At 40.0% G+C, this 21,207-nt stretch overlaps 1 protein-coding gene across 2 annotated transcripts; it reads right to left on the bottom strand.

The window, feature by feature from the left end:
- Positions 1 to 572: 572 nt before the first annotated feature.
- ikbip (IKBKB interacting protein) lies at positions 573 to 18,504 on the bottom strand. 2 transcript variants are annotated; one of them, XM_078420165.1, is made up of 3 exons: positions 18,076 to 18,504; positions 15,164 to 15,281; positions 573 to 2,167 (listed from the first exon to the last, which is right to left on the bottom strand). In XM_078420165.1, exons 1-3 carry the CDS (start codon positions 18,288 to 18,290, stop codon positions 1,409 to 1,411), a joined length of 1,092 nt encoding a protein of 363 aa, XP_078276291.1. In that variant the 5' UTR covers positions 18,291 to 18,504; the 3' UTR covers positions 573 to 1,408. The 2 variants fall into 2 exon arrangements, with proteins under 2 accessions (XP_078276291.1, XP_078276290.1); XM_078420164.1 differs by lacking the exon at positions 573 to 2,167 and adding an exon at positions 9,954 to 11,846 and having other exon boundaries at positions 18,076 to 18,393.
- Positions 18,505 to 21,207: the final 2,703 nt, after the last annotated feature.

Below are 21,207 nucleotides of genomic sequence, written 5' to 3'. Positions count from 1 at the left end.
TGTCTGTCCCGCTGAGATACTCCAGCGTTTTGGGTCCATCTTCGATGGAAGCAATGGTATGTTGGAATTTATTTGTAAGAGGGCTGGAGAGTTATGTCAGGGAAATCTCACAAGGCAGTATTTATATAAAACTTTTGCTGAGGCCAAATCTACAGTACTACATCCATCTCCTTGTGCCAACAACGAATAGATCTGAAAGGTTGACTTGAAAGGGCTGCTGCTGATGGGGTTCAGATAGAATCTACTGACGAGTAAAATGTATTGCAAGTGAGAAAACATCATCAACAACTTTTAGTGAGAGAACATTTGTTAAGGAAAAACACATCACAGTAACTTTAACAAATAATCATTCTTTTTCCTATAAGAAAATATCAAAAGTATAGTGACGGCAATAATAGGTAGATGCGTTGATTTTTAAAAATTACATTAACTTAGTTGCATTAAAATAATTTTTTTCTCTGGTTCTTAAAAAAGCTAAATATTAGATCAAATATGGCAATTTTAGGCGCTACACATAAATGAGTATATATATTAAGTTATATTATTGTATTTTTTATTTTTGAACCATTACAAAGACAATAATTGTGCCACCATTTGGCAAAGCATAACAGCATTCTAACATGAGGCAATGCAGATCACTATTAACCAGGAGTTACATTTACAGTTCTTCACCTGAGATTCTTCATATTATGCCGAAGAAATAAGATAATTTAGGGCATTTTATCACAAAAGCAACAAAAAACTTTATGAACAACTACACTTGCATCCCTCACGCTGGTTTACTTGAATGATGAAGGTTGGTAAAATTCCAACAACTATAAAAAGTTGAGGCTCAATTATCAGCAACTCTGGGCACATAAACTACTTTATGAAGTAACAAGCACACTAACTTCAAACTAATCTGTCCAATCCTTCTCATTCCAGCTTTAGTAGTAATGTTAACACATTTGTAGGAAACAACATCTCTGATAGAATAGCAGAAAGAGGAAGCTCAAGAATTTTCTATTCTTTTAACCTAATGTGGCTACTGATTATTCTCATTCTTTAACAATGTGTTACTTCCAAAACTGATAACAAAATAAACTATAAAATGTTTAATAAACACCTACACGATAATATTCTAACAAAAATGATACAATTATGTAATGTAAAACATTTAAAAGAAACATAATTTATTCAGAAAAATGTATCTGTATAAATTCCAAATGTCTGTAGGTTGCTGAAGGAATGTCACTCCAATGCTCTGAGTTTCATCATTGGACATTAACATTGTAGTAAATGAACGAAATAATTGAGATATCAGCATGACCTGTTCTCAGTAGTAACAGAAAACAAACGGTTTGACAAGAATACAAATTACTGATTCAGATTATTCTATAACTTCGCCTGCTGATGCGAAAATATACAATTACTGTCCCATTGCAGTAACCTGACTTTGTTGATCTTTTGTCCCCTGATTTTCATTTGAATTTACAGTGCAGTTAGTTATTTCTTTTCTCAAGTTGACAATTTCCACATTTCTTTTCTGCAAATCAGAAGAAATACGACCAATCCTTCCAATAATATCGTTCACTTGTGGCTCTATGAGAGAGAAATCCTTTTTTAAGTTGAAAACTTTAGGTTTAAGATCATTAGCAAACATAATTGCTTTCAGAAGTTTAGCTCGACTATTTTCCAAACTAAAAATTCTGTCCGAAAGTTTATCATCTTCGGCCTTTAATTCGGTCAACTTCTTCTGCAGAAATACAATTTTGTCTGTGTTTCTAGTCACCAAATTCTTCAGTTGTGTGACTCTTTCAACACTGGTTGCAATTAAGTCCCCGATGTTGTGGATGGCTGTCTTCTCTACACTAGTTACTTTAGTTTCCAGTTCATGCAGGGAATCTTTTAGTAAACTAATATCCGAATCCAAACCAGATATCCGTCGAATATCCGTTCTGACACTTGAAAGCTTTGTGGTGACATCATTTGATATTTGAACCGTACTCTTTTCAATCCTTTCAATGGTATCAGAAAGAGAAGCTAATTTTTCATCCAATTCATTTCTTTTGTCAGTGATGGACGTTGACCAAATCTTCATTTTCCTAATTTCCGTCTGCAGATTTTCAACTTGTTTTAGCAGCGAATGGTCTTTAAGTTTGTCCATGATTTCTTGTGCACTTTCACACTATAGGCAGAAAAGCAAATGGTTTCAATAGTGAAAATGTCACAAAAAATTCATCAAATTCAAGAATCTGTTTTTCTAATATAAACAATAGCAATTATAGTGCATCATTTCTCCCAGAAAAAAATCTTGTATGTTCAGATTCCTTTGCACTACTTAATAACCTTGCAATGTCAACATCCATTCTTGCTGCACATTTCCTGTAATGAAATAAAATGTGCATTTAATTAATTAACGTTTATCGCTGCTTAATGCATGAACGTATTCGGGGAACTCTACTCTCTCTCAAATAATAGGTCCTTAAACGTCACCTGTGTCACAAGTTCTGATGGGTGGCATCTCGTCTCAAGTATATTGTTAATAATGCATCATCTATGCTGTATTAGATTACATACTGACTTCTGACTAAGTTGAAAGGGTTAACTGGTCAATAGACTCGACTTACGTAAATAGTACATAGCTAGCAAATAAATAGACAACAAAACACATCTTGATCCATAGTTACCTTCGTGGATTGAGCCATATTAATTATGCAAAAACTAATTCAAACATTTTTAAGCCGTAAAAAGAACAAGATTTAAATAATAACATAATGTTAATTGTATCTATGTTCCAATGTATGTAAAAATATACATTGCACAAAATTAGCCTATCACAAAATTCTAAACAAACCACTTTATGTTCTTTGCTATACTTTAGGTAGTTTTAAGTCACAATGAAAGCCTGTTTTAGGTCATAATATCCTAGGTTACAGAATATCAACAAACCTCACATTAACTAATTTATTCCACCCAAAGCAGATGTGTATTCTTGGCTTGTTTTAAAAACATACAGATTACAAATGGAATGGCTAATTATTTCATTTTAACACTTCAGCTTAGAGTCATATTCATAGTGATAGTGTGGAAACAGGCCCAACTTGCCCACACCGGCCAACAATGTCACAGCTACACTAGTCCCACTTGCCTGCACTTGGTCCATATCCCTCCATGGATAGGACATGGATAATCCCTCCTGTCCTATCCATGTACCTGTCTAACAGTTTCTTAAACGATGGGATATTCCCAGCCTCAACTACCTCCTCTGGCAGCTTGTTCCATACACCCATCACCGTTTGTGTGAAGCTTCTTTGTGTTTCCAATTTAATTATAGTGCTGCCACAAACATACACCTGTTGGCAGATGGCAGTGAGAACGGGGGCTAAGACAAGGACAAAAAGAGGTTCGTATGTGTGATTGTGTGTGTCTGTCTGTGCATGTATGTGTATATCCATGTGTGTAACAAAGGATGGAATACGTGGTTTACCACCGAAGATTTTGAAGTCAAAAAGTGGGAGCAAGAGAGAGGATTATCAATGTGAAAAGGGGTCTGAATCAGAAATCAGACAGTAAAGTGTGGTAATTAGGAAAGAGATTAAAGGATTACATGTCCAGCTCTGCACTGACTAAGATGATGAGGCTAAAGTGCCACTTATTCAACATATATAAATAGCATTCAGTCAGCAAATAATTAGATAACAGAATATGTTGAATTGTGTTTTGTTAACCTTAACCTTATGTAGCAAAGTATAATTCTGAGAGCTTGAAAAGGAGGCAAAAGATTATTCTGTTAGTTTTAGAAATTGAAAAATCTAAAAACATTCTTGAAGTTTTCCACTGGAAATTGAAAAAAAAAAAGTTATATAGCTTCGGACAGCATTTTCTCTTACACGGTTTCAGAATTTTCAGTCCACCATCAGTTTAAATTAGGGAAATGTCTGTCTATGGTTTCAATGTGAAACTGCAGGTTGGAAGCTGATATCTTAATCAGCCGGCTTAATATGAAGCCGACTAGGATTTCGAGTTTTGCACATTTGCTTCTCATATTTCCTTGCGACACAGAAGGACTTCCAGCCCACCGATTCGATGATGGTTCTCCCAGCAATCCCATTAATCATGTTAATCACCTACTTTCCTGTAAACTCATATCTCTCATGGACCTATCAACTCTCCTCCGATGCAACCCATTACACTGGTCGTAGTTTACCTGCCAATTAACACACCAACCAAATTTATTTGGAATGTGGGAGCAAACTTAAGCGCCAGGAGGAAACATCACAGTCGCAGGAAGGATGTGTGAACTTCACACTGGCACCACCCAAAGTCAGAATAGTCAATGGAGCAGTGAGAGAGCAGGACTACTTGCTGCAGCATCATGCCAACTTCTGGGGCTCAAAGTGAGAACACAAGTTGCAAAAGCAGTAGAAAGGAAAATGAAGCGTGTGTTAACAGATGCAGCAACAGAGGCGTGCAAAGTACAAAGAAGGGAAATCTAATAAAAAAGCATCCATTGGATATAGGAGGGAGCTATTTTGCATTCATTACGTGCTCTGCATAACTAGAATGAATTCTCATTTGCATTAGCTCTGTCAGATTTGGAAGAAATCAGAGCTTCAAACACTGTGGGTTTAAAATGTACCCCAAAATGGCTGTCCCATAATTCAATACATTTCAAATCATTTTGGCTAAATACATACAATCATTGGTGGGAAAGGAGAATTAGGACTTTGGAACAATTAGCCCAATACAATTCAGACTCACTATCTAAACAGAATACTTTAATTCAAGCATTGGCATATGACCTGCACTTTCACATTTAAACCATTTTACCAGTTCAATAATTGGTAAAGTTCATCTCCCCTGCCTTGCACACTTACACAGTTGTCAGTGTCTGGTTTTTGCACAACAACATTATTGAAAAACAATATTCACAAGAGAATATGTTTAGCATGTAATCAAATCAGTATTTACCATGAACTATTGAACTGTGAACATAGAACCAAAACCACTAAATGACAGAACAAATTGGTATTTTTCAAAAGTGGTACATATTTTGTGCTAAAATATTGTGACATATTTCAATTAAACAGATATATACGAAATAATAATTTTATTATTAACATATTGGAGAATTGGGTAAAACAGTTGATAAATCAAGGTATACAAAGCCATTATGGCACTCCTCCATCAAGCTTTCAAATGAAACAGTAAGATCTAGATTTCATCTTTGATTTCTCATACATCAAGACCCTAACAATATAAGTTGTCCCAAAGGGACTAAAGTCACATCAGATGTTCAACTTTCATGCTTTCATTACAATGATCATAACTTAATTTCCCATTAAGACACGAATACAAAATATTCAGCATTGTGCAAAATTGAACTAAATGACAATAAATATTATCTCATCAACAGGGGGTAACTACCTAAAATGTACAGTTGTATATTTCACCATGAATACTTGAGACTTTGATTCAATTCATAAGATATCAGATAAATTAATCAGAGTTGTGACACTGTTACAAAACCCATCAAGTTTACTGATGACGTTCAGAGCTGTAAATCACCTGTTTAATTCAGTGCAGGGCATATGTTGCTCCAGTACCACATTAAAATAGCTGGCATTTAACTGTCATCTGAAGTGGACTAATTAAATATTTAAAACTTTGTAAGGTTGGGCAATAATTGTTGGCTCAACCACAGAATTTCAAATTCTGAGAAGGAATGGAAAAAAAGCAAATGTGTATTGCAAAATTAATCTTAAAACACAAATGGGCGGTGGTGCAGCGGTATAGTTGGTGCCTCACAGCGCATACTGCACCAGAGACCCGGGTTCGATCCCGACTACAGGTGCTGTCTGTACGGAGTTTGTATGTTCTCCCCGTGACAGCGTGAGTTTTCTCCAAGATCTTCGGTTTCCTCCCACACTCCAGACATACAGGTTTGTAGGTTAATTGGCTTGGGTTTGTACACTTGGTATAAGTATAAATTGCTCCCAGTGTGTGTGTAGGCTTGTAGTAATGTGTGGGGATTGCTGGTTGGTGAGCCGAGGGTTTCCACACTATATCCCTAAACTAAACTAAACAATAATACACTTGCAAAATATAAATGCATGTATAGCAACTGTATAAAAACAATCAGATATAACTCGATACTAAAAGTTAAAAAGTAATTAAAACTGGATAACATTCAAATTTAATCATGCAAGGAGAGAAAAGGCACAATATCTCGAATAAAAGTACCAAAAATTCCTCCAGCTTTATGTTAGATTCTGGGCTATTATCAATCATATGCCCAAGTTATTCCAATATCAGAATCATGATCCTGTTTTTGCCCAGTATGTTAGTGCACAGGTAGGCATCGAGTCCTTTGTTTTGTTGCACATAGGATTACTGCACTTATCAGTATTTCATGCCACAAAATGTAAATATTACTGCAGGTGAATAGTTGAAAATTTGACCGTGGATAATACAAAAGATGCAAAGTTTGCTTATAACATGCCTCACCATTCCTCCTTTTGACTTAAAGGTTTGTAAGTTCAAGGCCCATCCCAGAGATCTAAACATAAAATATAATCAGACATGCCAGATTCTGAAAGCTGTTCAATTGAAAAGATATCATAAATAAAAGATACAAAAAAGCTGGAAAAGCTCAATAGATCAGGCACCATCAGTGCGGGGGGAAAAAATAGATATTTTCTTAAAGATCGTTCTTCATAAATGGGAAAAAGGAAGTACGGGTTCTATAGATTCATGTGAACTTTTCTGCCTGAAAATCTGTTGCTTCGAGGTCGACTTTAATAATTATTCCATTGGAGTCCAAAATGATTTTTGTTAATTCAAGAAATTATTTTAATTTCTGGAGACATACTAGAAAGCAAATTAAGCACAAAAAAAGCCCGTAATCTCATTTTATTACTCATTTACCTTTTTTCAACATTGCACCTAATTTATGCACATTTGGTCACTGTGTTAGCTTGGTACGTCTATGGCATTGTCATTTTCTGTAAGAGATGATTGGGAGAGCACTCTAACAGCCAATTATTGCTCCACAATTGTGATTGCTGCTGATAGTCCGCGTCCTTGCACTGCACAGGAACTGAAAATAAGAACTTACAGCCTGCACATCTGAAGCATTTTTGTCCCTTATGGAAACTATCACCTGATCATTAGATGAGAAAATATCCAGCACATCATGTATTATTTTGCTTGTAAAACATCATGGTAATATTGTCATGAACATTAGGGACTGCCAGGAAGCTGCTTCAGGAAATGATGATAATTTGTCTTTTGTCCTTCTAATCAAAATAAATAATCCATTATTGCTATTTTAAAGCAAATTTACATGGATTTACAACATGAATGGTTACTGCAGGATCTTGCTGCAGAAGACTGATTACTGTGTCTCTTACGGCAGTGATAAGGTTTCAATAGTACTTCATTATGTATCATTTGAAGGCAAGTCATTTTAAATATATATATATTTGTAGGCTTGCTTTCTCTATCAAATGAATGCATTTCCACCCTCGGAATGCTTACAAATGCATTGCATGTGATTACCTGACCATATTTAGATGTATTGATTGAGTTATTGATTTGTGCTTTTATAAATTAGGCAGCTCTCCATCAGTACTAAATTGGATATTTGCCTCTGACCTACTTGGCTCACCAAGGTAAGGTTTTCAAATAAAAGCAAACTTTATATTGTTCCTCCAGGTTCAAGATATCACCGTGTGATATCATAAATATGGAAATACATAAAAGTTATTTGTCACACACATGGGTGTAGTTTGGTTGATCTTTAGCTGACGAACGGCCGAAATGGCTAACATTACAGTGATAACTACTTATACGTTGCCTTTATAGACTAATTTGGCATCAAATTCAATGTGTCTCCTGTTTAAATTCAATAAACGTATTTTAATAGAAAAGTTTTTCATTGTTATTCCTCTGTTGACCTTAAACATATCAATGTTCATGATTGATTCTGAAGCTATCATAAAATATTTGCCTCAAGCTGACTCAACCATATATTTGCAGTCATTCTTTTTCAAACTATCATATCTTATGGCCATTATGGTCATACTCGTACTCATGCTACGTACTCTCCCCACTCCTTTACTCTCTCTATACCAATGACTGCATCTCCACAGACTCCTCTGTCAAGCTCCTCAAGTTTGCGGATGACACGACCCTGATTGGACTGATCCAGGATGGGGAGGAATCTGCCTACAGAGGAGAAGTGACACAGCTGGTGTCCTGGCGCCATCGCAACAACCTGGAGCTCAATGCTCTCAAGACAGTGGAACTACTTGTAGACTTTCGAAGAGATCCCCCTCCCCTCCCCCCACTCACCATCAACAACACCATAGTCACATCTGTGGAGTCATTTAAGTTCCTTGGAACCATCATGTCCAGGGACCTTAAATGGGGGCCACCATCGACTCCACAGTCAAAAAGGCCCAACAGAGGATGTACTTCCTGCGGCAACTGAAGAAACACAATCTGACACAGGCAATGATAGTCCAATTCTATACTGCTATCATTGAGTCCATCCTCACCTTCTCCATCATGGTCTGGTTTGGCTCAGCCACCAAGCACGACATTCAGAGGCTGCAACGGATCGTTCGCACAGCTGAGAAGGTTGCTGGCTGCAACCTTCCCCCCATTGACGAACTATACACTGCAAGGGCCAGGAAGCGAGCAGGCAAGATCATCTCTGACCCCTCTCACCCTGGCCACAAACTCTTCGAAGCACTTCCCTCTGGAAGGCGACTTCGGACTGTCAAAGCAGTCACAGCCAGACATAAAAACAGCTTTTTTTCCACGAGTGATAGTTCTACTCAATAACCAAAGTCTCTAGTCTCTTTTTTGCTCTGGTTTATTTTCACCCACATGTTTAGACCGTAATGTTGTATCCTTATTGTTTTGATGTGGTTATGCTTTATTCTTAATTGTTAATTATATGTTTGTGTTGTCATTTGTGAGCGGAGCATCAAGGCACATTCCTTGTATATGCATACTTGGCCAACTTATTCATTCATTCATTCATTCATTCATTCATTCATTCATCTTTTGCTATGTATTTTGTCTCTCAATATATATATATATATATATATATATATATATATATATATATAGGAGCTTAGGAAAGCAAGAAGGGATTTCAGTCTCTCTTTCTTTGGTCAAAATTCACGCAAGGTTTTTTCTTTACTTCAGACTGATTCCACAGTGTAACTTGGTTGATTGTTGAATTTCAAGCTATTAGTCCGTAGTTTGTAGTTTACCTGGAAAATGCATCATCTACAGTTTTTGTGATTTTCACTGACATATAAGATGGATGCAGGTTTTATTGCTAAATAAACTGAGACATTTACACTATTATAAATCATTGTTTCAAAGGCTGTATGATTACCCAGTTCAACAGTTTTTGCTGAATGGAAATAGATTACCGCAATTACTTTATTTTGCGATTATTCAGACATATCACGCAGGCAACAAGAATGTCAACATATGTTTGTGATGCCTGTATAAATGACAATGGAAGACAGAACACACATCAGACAACTCTATACTGTCTATATATTAACTGAACTTGTTGGGACTCAATATCGAGCCAAATTGCTGATAAGCACATGTTTGGCAGAAGAAGTCTTTTCTTTGTCCTTAATTTGAAGTTTGTTGGAAGAGGTGAGAAGGCTGAGAACAAGTCAGAATTGGAATAAGATGGAGATTTCGACATTTGTAAGCTTTGTATCCCTATTCGTCATCCTCCAGCCTGCCTCCTCATTCACCCTCCCCTCCAGTGGTTCCATCTAGCCCCTTTCACCTTGTCTTCTTCCACTTCTCACTACCTGACTGCCTCTTTCCCAGCACCCCTCCCCTCCCTGGCTCTATCTGCCCATCATCCCTCAACCCTCCCCAGTCCAGCTATCACCCACTAGCCCCCTGTCTCACCCCTCTCCCTCTCCTCTTTATAGCGGCTACCTTCTGTCTCCATTCTCAGTCTTCATTCGGTCTCAACCCAAAACAGGGACAATGCCTTCCCCTCCACAGATGCTGCATGAATGAACCTCTGCAGCAGTTTATTTTTCATGTGAGTTATAAAGTGGTAGGAGATTGGAAGCAGCCACTTGACCTGTGTTAAATCTTTTTACTATAAGGGAGATCAAATGTTGGGTAAGAAATGCAGAATACCAATTTGAAAAATGTATAAGTAAATGATTTCTTCATGTGTGAAGCTTATAATGACCCAGGAGAGTGGGAAGGTGGAAGGTAAAAGATGTTGGATTTCTTGCAGTTGCCTGGGCTGTTGTCAAGCAAGTGGGTCTCCTGCACTTGCACAGGAATGTGCTGTGGGAAAGGCTGCAAGTTCAGACAGGCACACAACCTTCAAACTGGTGCAATGTAGATATTATTGCTGTGATATTATCACTAATACGGAATTATTATCTATGCTCTTCATTGAGTAAAAACGTTAATTGTTTAATAAAATACATGAAATGTAATTTGTGCCCAAATCTTTAACCTTAGAATTGAGCCAGCAAACCAAGTTACATAAAGGTAATTTAAATTACTCGAATTTACTTTAGTGCAGCACATGTGTTAATCAGTTGTGTTACTGTCGATGTCCATTGATAGTTACACACAGCATCCCTTTCACATTTCTTCTCCAAAACCAATTTTTTTAGAAACACTCATAGTCAGGAGCAGTTGTGAAGAGTGTAACATAGTTATCCATGCATGTCCATGACCTTCGTCTGAAGAGTTTCTCATTTAATATGCCAAATCAAGTCAAAATTGTAATGACAACGTGATCGTTAATAAGATCAAATTTCAAAGATAGTAAACATCTCTACTGTCTCAGTTGATTATTTGCAAAAGTTGAATGCAATTGCCATTTGGACCCTAACCAAACATGGAATATATTGGTCATCTTGCTCAAGATGGGAATGCCTTGTCAATTTAGTTACCAACAGATAAGGTCCAATTACCACCGTTGGACACAGATGATGAAGTTGGCATCAATGGTGCTTGCCTTCCCCACTCAAAATACAACATTATCTACCTGTGGAATGCTTCATGGTAATTATTTTCCTTCTCACATTGCTGTTACATTCCATTACATTAATTTTCACAATATTACTTATTGAGCATTAGATGGTAGAGTCAGACTGTAAGGATTCCAGTTCTGTCTTTAAATCTAATATTTCAGTAATGATTTTGAGCATATTGTCCTCCAAGTTAAACATCTGAACTGTTATGTCATCCATTTTCATTTCTGTGCTTCTAAGGTCTCTGGACACCTTGAGGACAGAGTGAACACCTTTATCAATTAAAGGAAGTGCTTCTTCACATTCCTTAAACTTTGGTTCAAACTCAGTTAGTTTTTCCACTAGCTCTATGTCGTTTGATATCAGGCTGTTTTGTTGTTCAGATAGTTCCTGGATACTCTTTGTATTCCAGTTTGCTTGCTTCTCAAGGCCACTTAAATCTTCTTCCTCTTGCTGTTTGATTGCTCTTGTGTTTCCCAAAGTACTAATTTCTAATTCTTCCATCTTTACATTGAGTTTCTTCATACCATGTTCCACTGTATTAATTTCCGATGTAATTTTATTATGCATGTTCTTCGACTCTGACTTCAGGTTTGCAATCTCACTATTTATTTCACTTAAGCTTCGTTTCCATGTATCGGAAATATTTTGGAAGTTTTGGTTGACATTCTGCATTTTTCTTGCTATTGTCTGTTCTTTATTTTGTAAGCTATTCATACTGCCACGCAGCTCTGACATCTCCTGTTCAAAGACGTTCATGACCGAACTAGATGATAGGGCTTTCTGCAGGACTTCTTCTGATAACTCCAGCTGCATCCACAACACAAAACAAGTGCAAAACTACTTAATCATCCTTAAAATTGTGTTCAAAATATTCTGACTTAATTCACACTTATAGCTAATCTGCATGCCACGATATATTTTTTAACTTTAAAAAAAAATGGAATGCATGACATCATCTGAAGAAATGATGATTTCTTGGCTCACATCTGAACATAGAATGTTTGGAGTGCGTGAGATTGTCTTATCTTCAGATGAGGTGAGCCACAGTCAGCCTGTTGGAACTCACCAGTCTTTTGAGATCTAATGTGTGGCAGCTGCCTCACCAGCAAAAACCTGGAGGAAAATGATTGAGAGGCAACTGCTGGACAACAGCAACTCAGTCCTGTGCAAATGGGGGAAGAGTTTTTCAAGTGGCATCTTCATGTTTTATGATACTCCCAGCCACAAAAGCAACATACAGTATTAAATGAAGGCAGCATATCACTAATTGCACACATCACTGAAGTATTTCCCAATGGGATGTGGAAGATAAAAGTGCAAGCTGCTCTATCTCAGTAAAATTTATTCCCAAAACGCTTCAATTTATTCAAAATAATACAATTATGCACCATCTGTTCGCAGTATGCAATCAATAAACGTACACACCAAATCAGAATGAGCACGTTTTAGTACTACATTGAAAAAGTATTCAAAAGAGCTTCACATTCAGTGAGAGAAGGCCATACAAGCCCTTTGAGCTTGCTCTGCTATTCAACAATGGCCACTTTCATGCCCTGTCAACATGTACATTGATTCCTTTAAATTCAGATACCTATGCACCTCAATTTTGAATGTTATCATCGTCTGACCCATCCAAAGATTCACCACCTTAAAATAAAGAAATGTTGACCCAAAACACAACTTATCCATGTCCTCCCCAACTGCTACAGATGCACTGTAGTAAACATTTTATTGGGATGCATCACAGCTCCATCCAAGAGCGCAAGAACTTGCAGAGAATTGTGGACCTAGCGCAGACCATCACACAAACCAACCTTCCTTCCGTGGACTCCATCTACACTTCACGCTGAAGACAAGACAACCAGCATGATCAAGGACCAGTCTCACCCGTTCACTCCCTCTTCTTCTCTTTCTCATCGGGCAAGAATGCTGCCTAGCAACTACTTCACCGTCTCCAGAGGAATGGAGATTAGTAGTATAAAAAACAATGAAGAAACACGGAAATGCACAATAAAGAGATCTTCAACAACTTTTCACTTTTGACTCCTCTCACTTTCATCAAGTTTAGTTTAGTTTAGAGATACACCACGGAAACAGGCCCACTGAGTCCACACCGATCAGCAAACCCCTTACACTAGCACGATCCTACACACTAGAGACAATTTACAATCTTTACCAAAAAACCTGCACATCTTTGGAATAGGGGGGGAAACCGGAGCACTCAGAAAAAACCTAAGTGGTCACGGAGAACACACAAGTACCCTAGTCAGGATCGAACCTGTGATCATCTGCCCTCGGACAGGAGAACATCTGTCCTAGGACACATGTCTCCCAAGTTGGCCAATGTGCAATAAAGAGAGTTTGTTCTGAAAGTAAATCAGGGACTCCATATTAATATTTTATGTCTACAAAAAGCCTCATCTGCTGAATTCCACTCATATGACAGATTTGCCATCCCAGGAAAGATGTTGGTGAATTTTCGCTAGACTCCTACTATATTCCTTTCTTAGGTTTTGAAATGTAACAATATATGAATTTGAAAGTAGTACCCTATAGTATAAAAGAGAGAAATGCTCACAAATCTTCATGTGATCGTCTGTAAAATGTTCAATAGGAATTAACCCTGCAGAAAGTTATATAGAGTACTGTTATCCATTGGTACATGATCTACCATTTAGAAAAAAATAATTTACAATAAAAATTGTAAAAATACTGCCAGTGGCTCAGGTAGTATCTGTAAAGGGAAATGGAAAGATTCTCTCCATTTTTCTCCACAGATGCTGCCTGACCCATTAAGGTCCTCCAGCGCTTTGTTTTTTGCTCAAGATTCCAGTATCTGCATCTTTTGTGTCATTATTGTACAATATTTGGTTACTGGCAAGATCATCATTCACTGTCCATCCATTACTGCCAAGCTGAAAAGCTTGTTAGGCCATTTCAGAGATCAATTTAGCATCAATCACATGGGGGAGGGGGTCTGAAGTTGCATGTGGTCCAGACCAAGTAGACATCAATGTTTCACCTCTGAACAACAGTAATAAATCAGATGGGTTTACTGACCACAATCTGGAATTCTATTATTATTTAAATTATCCTTGTTTTTCAAATCAAATTCCTATTCCTATGGTGGCATCTTAACATTTCAACATCAGCTACTGAAAATAGAATTTTAGGCCCATACCTTCTAATCAAAAGAATAAAATCCAAAATATCTCGGCTGGTTGTAAGAAAATAACCAGCAGCATGTTTGTTTTATAGAAATGAAAGCAAACAAAATTGAATAGCATTATTTTTGGTTATTTACAGTTTAAATCAGTGTAAAAAAGAGTGGGTATTTATCAGAGTGGACATTTGTAATATTTCTCCCACAAAGATCTGACAGGAGGCTCATTGATAATTCTGGACAGTGACTGCAAACAATGAAAGGTTCAAAGATGAAATATAAAGTCCATATGAAGCTGTACTGAGCAATGTCAATTTGAATATTAGCTTCTCTATTTACCATTACCTTTACTTACTTTGTGATCTGGGAAACAATTTCACAATGATTTGAAAAATGTATCTGGAGAATCTAGAGATTCGTGAAATTCAATCGTTGTTGAAGAGACCAAACCAACAGTTGTGTCCAACTCATTACAAATAAAGTCTTAATAAAACCGAGTGTTCTCTTGCATGAAGCTTTCTCGTCCTTTCATTGCCTAAGTCATAGTTTCATCTCTATTATACTGAAAATAACTTATTTATACCTCAGGCAAAAACAGATGCCCTTAAACAGCAGTAGATGATTTATTTAATATTTTAATAACTGAACAGAGACTAGTAAGCATCAGGATCAAGACTGCTGAATTGAGTACATGTAGATACTATTCCCCTAATGAAAACAAAGTTTAAAAATGTAACAGTGATTTTTTGGTTTCAGCTCACAAAGTTATCTTTCCTGAATTCAATTTCAAAATTTGCCATGACTTATCATGATTTCTTGATTACCAGAATCCCATTGTAAACATGCTCCAAAATTGGGCGACAATATTTTATCTGAACTATAAACAATTTTATCACGATATTTACTCAACCAAGCACTTATTTTAGAAAATTTATACAGTGGGCACAATTAATACATTTACCTTTTTTGAAACTTTGCTAACTTCGTCTCCCAAACCCTGGGCAGCGAGAGATTTTGTGTAGAGCTGCTGGTACTTCTGCTCCAGTTCAGCAAAGTTAGCTGACTGCTGAAACATAACCCTGCGAAAAAGAAACTTGCCATTTACGATACTGTATCTGCAACAATGCAGGCAATGACATCTATAGAAATACAAAGTTCAAATGGCTAGTTTCACTGCAGTACCATTTTGAAAGAAGTAGAAACATGTAGGACCAAGTTTTACATTCCTTTGCACCCTTTGAAGACTTGACCCCTAAAAAGGCAACCATTGGCATGGATTTTTCTGGTTGATGCCACAGCTCTGATCATTTGCCCACCTAGATGACACCAAGCTTCCCCGCATGAGTTGACTGTGGAAATTCCAAATTTACAAAAGGGTAGTCGCGCCCTGCATTTCAGCTCACCCAATCACCCCTAAGAGTTGAGCATTTATGATTAAATCAAACCTCAGCAATTACTTGAAGGGATGGATGTGGGTGGCAGGATGTCAGCTGTTGAATCATGTGTTAGGATCTATGACACTTATGATTTCACAGGGGGAATTATAGACTGCAAAGAAGAAAAGCAAGAGGAAGGTAATTTATGCATTTTAAAACCATTTCAGTTTTGCTTAGTTATTTATGTGTGCATTCAGCTTATACCTCCTCCTCAATAACCATAAGCACAGGAGCATCTTAAGGCTGTGTACTCAGTCCCCTGCTCTACTCACTCTATACCAATGACTATGCAGCCAGATAGTTTCAACTCCATCTTTAAATTTACCAATTACACCATTGTTGTTGGATGAATAATAGGTAATGCTGAGTCGGAGTACAGGAGGGAGATTGATCATCTGCTTGAATGGTGGCAGAACAACAACATTGCTGTCAATGTCAATAAAACCAAGGAACTGATTGTTCACTTTGGAAGAGAAAGCCCAAGGATCCACAAACATATCTTCATCAATGGGTTGGTGATGGAGAGAATCATAAATTTGAAGTTACTGGATGTGCCTATCTCTGAAGATCTGAGATGCACCTTGATGCAATCAGTCCATCATCGCCACTATTCCCATCGAAAATTGCGATGATTCATTAAGTCAATGAATACTCTCTTAAACTTCTACAGGTGCTCGGTAAAGACTGGTGAATGGTTACGTCAAGGCTTGGTTTGGTAACTCGAATGCCCAGGATCGAAGGAGATTACAAAATATGGTGGACACTGATCCATCTTGGGTATGGACCTCCCCACCATTAAAGGTATCCATTGAAGACATTGCCTCAAAACGCCAGCTAGTATCATCAAGGACCCACGCCACCCTGGCCATGCTTTCATTTCACTCCTGCCATCGGGAAGAAGGTGCAGACGTCTAATACCGTGGCCTCCAGGATCAAGAACAGTTTCTTGCCCACAGCCTCAGGCTATTGAAAACTCCGAACTCTAACTAAACTTCAAGCTCGGAACCGCGTAGGAAGGAACAGCAGATGTTGGTTCACACAGAAGATAGACACAAAATGCTGGAGTAACTCAGCGGAACAGGCAGCATCTCTGGAGAAAAGGAATGTGTCAAGCTAGGAACTGTCTTGTTTGCACCAAGAACTTCTGACTTTTGTTTTGTTTTGCACTGCACTATATTTTAGTTATTGGTTTTCTTTTTGTTTGATACCGTGTTAACTAACATCTTCCGCTGCTTCAAGTAAGAATTTCATCGCTTCGGTACATATGACAATTAAACACTCTCGGTGGGTAAAAGCGAGCGGCAAGTGCCACGTCCAATGGTTCTAAAACGCGCTAGCAACAGTCGCACAGCGCAATGGAGGGGCGCCTAGGTAGAAGTATGTGAATTGACTGGAGACACCCAACTCACTGGACGCGCTTAATGCAGTTTAAAAAACTATTTTAAGAAACTACATTGATTCCATCCAAATGTAACGTTTCTTCGTCGCTTGAAGGCGAACAAGAGCGTTGTCCCGGGTCGGCCCCACGGCTCACATTCCTGTGGAACAGCCAGAGAAGCGAATGCTCGCAGCTTTCCTGGGACGTGTGATCGTCCACAGCAACCCGCACCACCCCGCCTCCCGGCTACAGTGTGATGTGTGATCCTCGCCGTGAGGAGAGTTAGACAACATCAGTCTGAAGAAGGGTCTCGACCCGAATTGTCACCCATTCCTCCTCTCCAGAGATACTGAGTTAGCTACTCCAGCTTTTTGTGTCTATCTCCGTTGCAAAATAAAAGTCAGATTTAGATTTACTTTCCACCTCTTGGCAAAATGACCGAAGCAAGCTGCACACGCAACTCCAGTTCAAATGGGATGGGAAGCCACAGCCATGTTTAGTTTTTCCTTTTGAATCGCACAGCGATTGAAAATACTACTGGACCACAGAAATGTGCAGTTCTCGTCCCGTTAACACACTTTTGGACGTCTTTAGCTTTTGAATAGAGGGTAACGTTTCTGTTCTTTCATTCTTCGGAACGAAAAGATCCCACATAAGATATTGGGGAAATTGCTAATTGAAATGGAGGCAACGATTGGGCGTCTCTTGCACCCACTCTCACCCGAACAACACCCCTTACGCCCTTCACTCTCACTCACCGAGCCCTTTCTCACTCACCGAGGGCCCCTTGCGCCCCTAAGAGCTCCCATTGCGCCTGTTCTCGCCCTTCGAGCGTCTGCTCTCACTCTGCAAGCGCCCACTCTCATTCAGCGAGCGCCCCCGACGCTTATTCTCACCCTTTGCACCCACTCTCAGTGAGCGCCCCTTGCACCCACTCTCAGTGTGAGTCCACCCACCCCACCCCCCCACTCTCAGTGTGAGTCCACCCACCCCACCCACCCCACTCTCAGTGTGAGTCCACCCACCCCACCCCCCCACCCCCTGCCCGCCCACTCTCACCCTGCGAGCACCGCGCTGGCGACCAGTGAGAGCAGACACAGACACAAGGCTGTTCCCCGGCTGCCTTCCTTGCGCCGATCGGGCTCCGGCTCGGGCTTTGGCTTCTTCCCCGGCTCCTCCTCCGACGCCATCCCTTTCACAGTCTGTTCCCTGACCGCCTGGCCCTGCTTGTTGCCAGCCGCCGGCTTCTTCCTTTGCTTGAGTTCGCTGGACATTTCGCTGCCCGAGGTCTCGTCCCTTCCTTCCCTCCTTCCCTCCCTCTCTCTCCCGGCAGCGGAAAGGCGCTCAAACTCCCCCCTACTCCCAGAGACGCCAGGAAGGAGGGGTCCACAGCCGCCCGTGCCAGCCCCCTCCCAGTGAAGGATGGTATTACTTTATTTTGGATTGCGAGTTCCCTTTGAGCGCCTCTGAGTAGTGGCCAGAGGCACATGTCCAGTGACGGCGCCGTCACTGTGGAAGCCCCCTGCCCGCGGTCGGCGGGATGTCTCAACCTCCCTGCTGTTAATGGTAAGTTCCAGGAGGCAGCGGTCGCTCCAAGAGTATCTTTGCTCCAAACTCGGCTGACGAATGAAAACCAGCGCATATGTCCAAATCCGCTCTCCCCTTTCCTAAATGCAAGAGCTGTAGCGAAGTTTTGAGTGCGTGAGTACTTCTATTCGAGGAATGGGACTGGAAGTAGGGCGATTCTTCACTTGAAATTGGACGCTTACTAATTCCGAAGTGCTTAGACATAGAAACATAGAAAATAGGTGCAGGAGTAGGCCATTCGGCCCTTCAATATGATCATGGCTGATCATCTGTATGTTTCTTTTTTTTCCTAATCAGATGTGCAGCACTTTGGTCAACGTGGGTTGTTTTTAAATGTGCTATACAAATAAAATTGACTTGACTTGACTTGATCCAACTCAGTATCCCGTACCTGCCTTCTCTCCATACCCCCTGATCCCTTTAGCCACAAGGGCCACATCTAACTCCCTTTTAAATATAGCCAATGAACTGGCCTCAACTACCTTCTGTGGCAGAGAATTCCACAGATTCACCACTCTGTGTGAAAAAATACTTCCTCATCTAGGTCCTAAAAGACTTCCCCCTTATCCTTAAACTGTGACCCCTTGTTCTGGACTTCCCCAACATCGGGAACAATCTTCCTGCATCTAGCCTGTCCAACCCCTTAAGAATTTTGTGAGTTTCTATAAGATCCCCCCTCAATCTTCTAAATTCCAGCGAGTACAAGCCGAGTCTATTCAGTCTTTCTTCATATGAAAGTCCTGCCATTCCAGCTTTCCTAGCACTCTCTGGGCATGGATCTGAGATACATCTTGGTGTGATGGAATTAATACCATGTAACAAGAAAGCGATTTTGCCACCACATTTTAAAAAAAACAGTACCTTAAACATGAGAAAACTGCGTGAGTTGCTTTTTAATTGTTATCAAACATAAATTGTGGCGGCCCGGTAGAGCTGCTGCCTCACAGCGCCAGAGACACGGCTTCGAATCTGATCTCGGTCGCTGTCTGTGTGGAGTTTGCATGTTCTGCCTGTGGCCGCGTGGGTTTCCTCCCATATCCCAAAGACTTCCCGATTTGTAGATTAATCCCTCCAAACCTTTCTTATCCATTACCTGCCCAAATGTCTTTTAAATGTTGTTATAACACCCGCCTCAACTACCTCCTCTGGGTTCCTTCCATAAACCCAACACCCTCAGTATGAAAACGTTGCCCTCAGGTCCCTAGTAAACCTTTCCTCTCTCACCATAAACCTATGCCCTTTGGTTCTTGGTTCCCCGACTCTGGGTGAAAGACTCTGTGCATTCACCCTATCTTTTCCCTCCTGATCTTATACACCTTGTGAAAGTGCCCCTTCCCTCGGATGCCAATCTGATTCCTATCACTGGCAGACACGCCAGGAGAGGCCAATCCTCAGCATCATTGGAAACAGCTGCTGGAAAGAAGACCTAGACAGCAAGTGTGTCGACGGAGGCTATGACTAAGTGGCCGGGGCGAGCCTGAGATGCCAGTGTCCACGGCCTATGATGGACTTTGCCCACATACACAGAGGCAAAGACTGAGCCACCAAGATAAGCCAGAGACTGCCAGCGTCATCTCTTCAAGCCCAAAGCTGAGCCCCCAGGATAAGCTTGAGACCACCACCACCACCACCTCTCGAGGTAAGGGTGAACGACAGGGAGAAGCCTGAGATCGCCACATCTCCTCCTTTCAGACCAGGACTGAACTGTCAGGAGAAGCCCGAGATCACCAGCGCCACTGCATGTGTCATGATGATGAGGGACAGTGCCCCCATGCAGTCCTGGAGAGTCTTGTCACTATAAATAAAACATATCACGTGAGTTCACCATACTGCCAGTGTCAGTGTAGTCACTGCCAAATCTGGCATCATCCTGTGACATCCTTCCTTTAGCAATGTGACCAAAACTGAACATAATAGCCCAAAGGCAGCCTTGCCAATGTCTTGTACAACTATAATATCCCAACCTCTGTACTCATTATCCTGACTGATGATGGCTCAAGTACCAAAAGCCTTCTTGACTACCCTATCTACCTGTGACACAATTTTCAAATAACTATATACCTGCATTCCTAGATCCCTCGGCTCTACAACATTCCCCAGGACCCTGCCATTCACTGTGTAGGTCCTGCCACGGTATCACATCCCTAAATGCAACACCTCACATAATCTACATTAAACCCACTTGCCCAACTGATCAAGATCCTGTAACTTCGATAACCATCTTCGCTCTTTATATCATCCGCTTTAATGCCATCTGCAAACTTACTCATCGCGCCTTCTACATCCTCATTCAATTTGTTGATATAAACCACAAACAGTAATGGACACAGCACTGATCGCTGAAGCACACCACTAGTCACAGACCTCCAGTCCGAAAAACAACCTTCCACCATCACTCTGCTTTCTCCCATGAAGCCAATTCTCTATCAAATTGGCTAGCTCCTTGTATCCTGCAAATAAAAGGAATTTCAGATGTTCTGGAGTGGAAGGCCTCATCTCAAGAACAAATGTGACAGAGACTGAAAATCCGAGAGAAGATTCGTATAAGAAACAGGTGGGAGAAGGAGTAGTCAGTGGCTTTGCAGTAGTAAGTAGATAGTTTGT

The sequence above is a fragment of the Rhinoraja longicauda genome, chromosome 23, assembly GCF_053455715.1.
Source record: "Rhinoraja longicauda isolate Sanriku21f chromosome 23, sRhiLon1.1, whole genome shotgun sequence".
NCBI classification, from domain to species: Eukaryota; Metazoa; Chordata; class Chondrichthyes; order Rajiformes; family Arhynchobatidae; genus Rhinoraja; species Rhinoraja longicauda.
The sequence above is the reverse complement of the archived record's forward strand: the minus strand, read 5'-3'. Positions and strand labels throughout refer to the sequence as shown.

Bases quoted from the DNA above. Each gene is read 5' to 3' on its own strand.
- ikbip (XM_078420165.1), bottom strand. From the start codon at position 18,290: ATGTCCAGCGAACTCAAGCAAAGGAAGAAGCCGGCGGCTGGCAACAAG. The intron at 15,282-18,075 runs GTGAGAGTGGGC...TCTTTTTCGCAG, and splicing joins GCCAGCGCGGTGCTCGCAGG to GGTTATGTTTCAGCAGTCAG. The intron at 2,168-15,163 runs GTAAATGTATTA...TTCTGCCTATAG, and splicing joins TTAGCAAAGTTTCAAAAAAG to TGTGAAAGTGCACAAGAAAT.